The 8,383-nt window shown below is 35.0% G+C and overlaps 1 protein-coding gene across 1 annotated transcript; it reads left to right on the top strand.

Moving 5' to 3' along the window:
- The first annotated feature begins 1,171 nt into the window (after positions 1 to 1,171).
- On the top strand, positions 1,172 to 2,852 carry LOC122027798 (GPI-anchored protein LLG1-like). Its single transcript, XM_042586808.1, has 3 exons — positions 1,172 to 1,424; positions 1,542 to 1,598; positions 2,295 to 2,852. Exons 1-3 carry the CDS (start codon positions 1,340 to 1,342, stop codon positions 2,651 to 2,653), a joined length of 501 nt encoding a protein of 166 aa, XP_042442742.1. The 5' UTR covers positions 1,172 to 1,339; the 3' UTR covers positions 2,654 to 2,852.
- Positions 2,853 to 8,383: the final 5,531 nt, after the last annotated feature.

Genomic DNA, 8,383 nt, shown 5'->3' with positions numbered 1-8,383 from the left:
TTCTTTCATCTATTTTCTCAAATAATTTTCAATTCAAAATTCATTAGAAAATAGCAAAAGAATAATACTCGCATATTAATGAAGAAAAAGAATAAACAATCGGAATTCGTAATTCTCGCAAATATTTGAAGAATAAAACATACATATATATAAATTAATAAACGGCATGCAAATCTCTGGCGAAGATATCAGCCTTACCCAGCCAGTGGCTGAATTGCTATTTGCATTTAATTTGTAGACTGGAATTTTGGGGGAAAAAGGTTTTCCAACTCGATGTTGAACAACCACAAACTAAAAGAAAAGATAGACGGAAATAACTATAAGATGGCAATCATTCGACAGTTAAAGCGAATTTTGAAAAAAAAAAAAAATTAAGAAAATCCAGATCCAAGCATCCAATTAATCAAGCCCAATGCGACAGATCATATGGACAAAAATACAGAAAAGAAAATCTCCAAACACTATAATCTAGCAATCGAAACTTCCCCGTCGGATTCCGATCTATTAACTGAAGGTGGAAGCCAAAAGAAATAAAACTCATCATAACGGAGAGGGGGTGACGGCGGGGAAGAAGGGCCGACCGGCGGGGGATCGGCCGGCCGGCGGCGGCTCCTCTAGATTCAGGGCGTCCCTGATCTTGTTGAATCCGTGGGCGAAGACGCCGAAGCCGAAGACGAAGCCGACAAGGAGGATCGCGAGCAGTAAGAGAAAGCAGAGGCAGCAACTCCTGCTCGGGCAGCACATAGTAGCAATGGGATCGAGTGCTTCGCTTCTCGCGACGAGGAACGGAGCGAGGTTTTTGGATCTCGAAGGAAGAGAGCAGCGATTATAATTGGGTTCGATAAATAATGTACAAGAAATACAACGGTCTTGTTTGGTTTTATGCCTGATTGAAGCTTTTTAGCTACCCGTGATTACCCTGCTTATTAATGGCGGGTATCTTTTTGGGTTACTGGGGGATGAATAATTAGGTTTTAAGGGCCCCTACCGGGAACCGGCTCTCGGGGATCGTGTGGCGAAACATGGCCATATTATTTGATTTTTGAACCTTATAATTCTTCATTTTAAATAAAATAAATAGGATAGTTTCATTTTTAAGGGATTTTTTAACCTATTAAATAAATTTTCTATAAAAGTACTCTCCCTTCTTTAGCTGGCTGGCTGGCTTCCGACCTGGAACTCTCGCGTTCGATCATGGCCTCCTCACTTCCCGACTTCCGCGGCCGCAGAAGCGGCCCTCCTCTTCCTCTTCCCCTTCCTCTTCCTCCTTTCCTCTTCTCTCTTCCGCATCTCTTCCTCTCTTCCTTTCGGTTTGCATTATCGAAGGAAGTAGGAAGAGATGGATTTGGTTCCCAATATTACCTTGCTCGCCGTTCTCCTCCTCCTTGTATCGGTGCCGATGGCCGATTCTACCTTCATCTCAGGTATGATCCAAGAAAAAAAATCATTATTGAATTGATATTGGCGTTATAGTTCCTTTTTTTGGCCCTCTTCTCCGAACTTACGATCTGGGGTTTTGCCTTTGACTTACATTTGGATAGATAATGTGCTCGAGTCGCGTGGATCTGCTGGAAGGAGTTTGCTTCAGGCTCAATCGAGTAAGAACTTTTGACCTTACTCACTTCGTTGTTAACAATCTTTTATCTGAGAGAGCCCATCTTCCAGTTCGTTGACGCTATGCTCAAGTTACCTGTTTTCACCTTGTGTTGATGAGCTCAATATTTTATTTCGCCAACTTTATGATTCTGTTTTCTCTTCTCTTTCGACTTTCAGAAGGGGCAGTATTGCACCGATGACATGAGAAACAAAACACAAATCTGTGTTTTCTGGTTTACAGATTAGTTCCCATAAATTTTTTTGTTCTCCATATTGTTTATTGAAACCGTTTTATTCGGACATTAGTTCTAGAATTTGGGTCCATTTTCATGCATTTATCAGATGCTAATAGTTTTAAGATGTGAAGATTCAAAGAACCAGTATCTATCTGTCTTGTGCCAATAGTTTTTGGATCTTGATATGTATTACTTGCAATTTAGAACTCAGTACATTTAACTGTTGAAAGTATGGCTATACAAATTAAGTGTTTAGTTCCTTGATGTACAGACAACTTAATACACCATCTTTATGTGAGTTTTAATCCTCTTCCGAGTGAATTTTAACAATGCGTTTGCTACTTGAATCTCAAATGGACTGTACATGTTCTCTGTAAATAGCCAATTCTTGATATTTGTCAACCTGCCAGTGAATGATCTAACGGAAAGTGCTAAATCTTTTTTTTGGAAATATATTGTTAGGTTGCCCTATCGACTTTGAAAACTTGAACTACACGATCATCACCAGCATGTGCAAGGGTCCACAATACCCTGCTAAGTTCTGCTGTACTGCTTTCAAGGAATTTGCATGCCCTTATGCAGATCAGTTGAATGATGCCTCAAATGACTGCGCCACGACCATGTTCAGTTACATTAACCTCTATGGAAAGTATCCTCCAGGCCTCTTTGCCAGTGAATGCCGTGAAGGCAACCAAGGCCTCGCTTGTGATGCTCTTCCCCCAGGTTCAGAGAGTGCCGATGCAAGCTTTGCCATGACAGTTCAACGCTCCACCTCCCTTGTACTGTTTTTTTCTGGACTTGTAACATTCCTTTGTTGGTGAAACTTGCATAGTCTACTATCTCACGGTCATGCCAAATCTATGAGTTCTCTGAGAGTCAAGACAAATTGAGCCACGCCTACAAAGCTTATTAGGCACCGCTACTTCTCGCCTGTTTGTATCATTGTGTGTGTAACAACAGTGGAACATTGATTTCTCAATTTACTATGCCTTTTGCTCTTTAGACAATAGACATATTCATGTAAACAATGGCTTTGATATTCATTTCTACTTTGTAAATCTTAAATTTTTTTATAATGTTTTTATTTTAAATATAATTTATGAATAAAAAATAAATATTTATGATTAATTTGGTGAGAATAATGGTAAGTATTTATTTTATTGCATCAGAAAAACAAGTTACAAGACAACCTTTTATTTTCATAACATAACAAAGCAAGCTGTCGTCACAGTAAGTCCATATTTAGGAAGTGTTTAGGAGAGTTTTTGTTTATTTAAAAATAATTTTTATAGAGATTATTTTAAAATTGGTGAAAAATTAAAGTACTTAAAGTTGGAGTGTTTGATGAATAATTATTTTCAAATTTATTTTTTAGTTAAGTAACAATAATATCCTTAAACTATATAAATTAATGTTTTATAACTATCTAAATATAATTTTGATACACTATTTGTTTATATAATTATTATTATATTTTAAATATTGCATCAAAATTATTATTTTTATAATGAAAAATATATAAAATTAATAAAAAATAAAATAAAAATATGACAAAATTTATATAAACACATAGAAATATGTATAAAAAAAAATCTAGAAATACAAATTATATAAAATATTATTTTAAAAAATAAACATTACAGAAGTGTGGTGATAATTATGTTAAATAATAAATTTATTAAGGTTATAAATATGATGATAATTATGTAAAATGATAAATGTATGAAGGACATCAATGTCAAGTTTTAATTTTAGATCAATAAAAAAAACAAAATAAAGAAAAAGTATCCAATTCTTGCTTCCGAGTAAATTGAGGGGCCCATTTGAAAGATGTCTCTTCAATTTTTACCCTTGCAAATTCCATCTATTTAAACACTACACATGCAAGATTATGAATTAAATAAGAAAAGCATTATTCTCAATCCTGTTTTTTATCCACTTAAAACTTAAAAGATACAATAAATGTACTTATTATCAATTCCAATTATTTAATATTAGAAAATAATAATACACAAGTGCTAGTTTTTAAAATCGATTAAAGTGAGATGATGAGAGTTGAAACAACACCTCTTTTTTTTTTGAAAGAATTATAAATCTAAATTCTATCAATTTTAACCAATTTTCATTATTTATTTTAAATAATAGAAGTATTATTTGCTTGTTGAATTTAAACATTCAATATTAAATATTTATTACTACACCATTTACATTTCCCAAAGAGTTTTTCCATTTTTTTATTTTCAAAATTTAAATATAAAAATTTTTTAAAAAAAAGTCAGCTTGCCACTACTCTAATATGTTTAATAAATTGAAAAATCTCATACAACTAATTTCTTGAATGTCATTTTTGTGATTTTACTAATGGACGTGTCGTTTATCTGTTTTAGGGGGTTGTTATTGTTTATAAGGACCAGTTAGGATGGTGAGAATGTATCACAAGTCGAAATTAGTTGTTAATTTCAATTCTTAATTAGTAGTGCTTGCACAATTCTTGATAAATTATGCATTTGCAAACAATTTTGGATTTTTGTTTAGTTGTCTGGTAGTCATCAGGAATGGAGATCAAATTCTCTATTTCAAAATTTCTGTGTCCCCGTATTTCATCGCCGATCGGACGGACTAAATCATATTTCAAGAATGCAGTGCACTTCACGAAGATGTTTAACCCGTCCAATCGATAATGAGACACAAAGACACAAAAATCTTAGGACAGAAGATTTGATTTGTTAGGAATGACCCCTTTTGTTTTGCTATATACTGACATATTATACTTCTACACAATTTTCTTTCTGATAGAGAAACTGATTATAACCTTACATCTGATGAGACATACATTCTGTGTGCTAATGATATGCATTTGTGATACCTGAATCTTTTGGGATGGTATATGAATGAATGAGAATGGTCCTCTATTTGGAATATGTAGAATCCTGATGTCTTGTTTTTGGATTTTTTTAGATTTTTATGAGGATAAAAAATTTAAGTTCTGTGTTATTTCTTTGAACTTTTGTATTCTCTTTTATTCATTTTTGTGTGCTCCGTGTTGGATTGTAAGGTTGTAAATAAATTCTTATATTAAAAATACATATGAAAAATCATGGGCTTATAAGAGAAAGATATTTCTATTGTTATGGGGTATTTTGGATAAACTCAAAAATAAAATCATAAGGACTTAGGCCTAAAGTAGATAATATCATGTCATTGTGGAGACATCTAAATTCATTCGGTCCTAATAATTAGTATTAGAATCCGAACAGCCAGAAGGTCTAACTGTTGATTATACACAAGAATTATGGTCTAATCGAGCCATGTGAATAAAATATTGATCTCAAATAAAGAAAATGATGACTCTTGTGTCCAGATCATGAGGACTAGATACGAAGTTTTTCCATCGACCACTAGAGTAAATCGCGAAACACTAGCAGCGGGTAGCCCAGGAGCTCAGCATCCTTTAGTTACGTGCCCTATTTAAAAAAAAATCCTACAAATTCATCATAATTGAGACTCGAACTGCGAATACCTAGATAATAATATGAATATTCTACCGTTGCACATCAAATGATATTTAAAGATAATACAGATAGGGAGTAATATTGGAAATTAAATGGCATTATTATCACATTCCTTTCGAAGGATTTGTTCAAACTTGCATTATTGTCAATTTACAATGTGAACGAAACACGTAGTTTAGCATTTTTATCAATTTACTATTAGACCTATGTAAAATCTCACATTCCCAGTAAATCATAAATTACATTCTCGGGAGACATGTCCCCATGGTGATCTCTGATTTCATGAACCAAACACCCCCTAGATGGACTGCATTTGAGCTCAAATTTTCTTGCAAGAACTTTAAAGCACAATTTATCAATACTGGCTTTTCCATCAGATCACCAACATCAACATGAGATAAGCCATCAATTATAAGACAAATGTTTTAGCACTCATAAAACGATCTCCAGGGAACAAATTGATCATATTTATGTAGGAGTCAATATCGATGGTAAATAAATATTTTGACAAACAGGACTAACTGGTTGTTTAGTTAAAGATAAACACAACACATAAGTAGTTCAATGATCAACCCCTCTCCAAGTTACCTTCCCAGATTCATTCAAACATAGTCAACAAACAACATCAATAAGAAGTCATGTGAAGAAAGCAACCTAACATTAGGAAGATTACCTCACAGATAAGTTCACCTTGGAATCCTCCTGCCACAAGCAAGTTATCTTTCACAGCTAGAACACTAACTTGTGTCTGTGAAAATCCTTCCAACAAGCTAAACCTCAAATTTTTCTACTATGGATGGTTGATCAAGAGAGTAAGGTGTGCTACAAAGGACAAACAACAGGAATTTGATGTGGGTGGGCAGTAGAGTAACACATTCAAAACCATCAAACTGTCATCATTCTTGTATTAGAAGAAACTGATAGCTATAGGGAAATTAATAACATATATGGTGAAAGTGTTGTCTATCCTGAAGCACTATCCTAACAAGAAAGAAATATAATTCCGACTGAATAAAACTTGTATATATTAATAGATTCCAACAGATCGATAGCTAAAATCTTGCTTCCTATATTCACTGATGAAAGAAAGCGTATTCCAGTTTAAATTAAAAGTTAAAACCACAAAATGTGGGCATAACAGAAAATTAATTTAATTTAATAGAAAAATACCAACTCCACGTTGGATATCAGAATACAGCAACTCATTTCAACAAGACCATGAGATTGTAGAAAAATGGAGCCATTAGTTCCAAGCCTAAGAATGGAACAAATTCACTCGCCTGGAAATGAACGATAGTGGATTTTACAGATCTTGTATTTCGCTGGAAGTCATAGTACATGCCACCTTTCTCAGTTGGTTTGCATTCCTGCATGATCAACCAGCAGAAAAACAGGAATTGAATGGTCAAAGAAGAATGTGAACACTAGTAAATGATGAGCTACTCATTCATCTAAGTGCATGCCTTTTCTGATTTTTCTCCAGAATTTGGTACATTCTTATAGTTTTTGTACTGCTCCAGCCTGGTTTGTCTGTACCTCTCACGTGTAATGCTTAATGTACTCCACGGTATTCCTTGAAGATCTTTTCCTTTCCTTGCTTGAGCAGAGGAAATATCATTTGCCCTTCCATTCTGAAAATTCCATAGCCAGTAAGTTCTAAAAAACATAGAGCAGGATATTTTGTCGAAGAAGACGAACAAAGAAATAATTCTTCCTCCAATGCTTAGGACGACATTTTGTCGAAGAAGACCGAGCCCACTCTGGCTTGGAATAAGAAAGTACCTGGCTCAGATAATTTAGGATAGTAAAAGTAATGAAAGAGCCGAGGAGTCAAAAGAAGGCCGTGTAGGCGGAAGAAAATTACTACCCCGCACAACAACCTAAAGAAGTTAGACACTAATTGGTGTAGAAAAATACGAAAATATTTACAGACAGCGGAATAAAAATGATAAACAAGAAACTGAAGACCTGCATTGAACTAGTCCTTAAAGAAAGTCAAAAAGTCGGCTGGCAGCTCGTGTGGTCGGTCGTAAGAGGAAGGAAAGGCAACTTGATAAGAAGAGGGAAATTGATATGTGGATTTCAGCTTTTATATGTCGTCCCCGTCAAACCTGGACTCGGTGGAAGTATACCAGAGTCTAGATACGAGCACCAGAGGCTGCGAGGAACTAGCCATCGAGAATAAAGAATGCGAGAAGAATCAACGAATGGATTCAGAAAGGAAAGAACGAAGAAGCTTACTCATGAAAGTGGTTGTCGGAGAAGAAGAAGCGTCACAGAGGTTGCTCGAAGACGAAAACAGAAGGAGTGAGACGACGATGACGCGAAGTAAGGTTTAAAAACCTCGTGGTCGATCGCCTTGAGCCGTCTGATTAAGGGTTGCAAAAAACTAGGAGAGGATCCGACTGTAGAATTTGAAATGATGTTTGTCACATCACCAGCAGATATCCATCTGTCACGTCGAGCGTGTGGTGGCAGAAAGTGGGACACGTGTCAGTAGGTCATAGCAACGCATTAATGAGACTTAATTAAAAGGTATAGGTGGTGTGCTCTGATAACTAGTATTTTTGTGCATTATTTTGGCTCTTATTATTGACATTTTACCTTCTCACATACTTAATTTGGTGTTTATACTGTGTTGTGAGTAGAAACTTATTTTGAACTTAAATATAAATTTCCTACAATTATGGAATTTAATTGCATGTTTTTATTTTGGTTTTGTAGGAAATTCAAAGAGTCATGAATTAGGGTTGGATCGGATCGAATATGGCTTGATTTGGAGGTCAAACGGAGGAGATCAAGTTGAATCAATATGAACCGTTAATCCAGATCAAGAGAGATCTTCCTCTTTCATTCAGATCTAAGTATCCTGCCCTTGATCCAGATCTGAAATGATATGAATCATTGGATCCAAGCAAAAAGACAACTTGATCTAAACCATTCATCAGCGAGATCAATGGCTAGATCTTCATCTATCTCCTTCATCAAAATGAACGTCTCCTTCATCACTTTAATTAAATGGTCAAGATCAGCTCTTCA

The sequence above is a fragment of the Zingiber officinale genome, chromosome 10A (assembly GCF_018446385.1).
Source record: "Zingiber officinale cultivar Zhangliang chromosome 10A, Zo_v1.1, whole genome shotgun sequence".
In the NCBI taxonomy this organism is placed as follows: domain Eukaryota; kingdom Viridiplantae; phylum Streptophyta; class Magnoliopsida; order Zingiberales; family Zingiberaceae; genus Zingiber; species Zingiber officinale.
The sequence above is the reverse complement of the archived record's forward strand: the minus strand, read 5'-3'. Positions and strand labels throughout refer to the sequence as shown.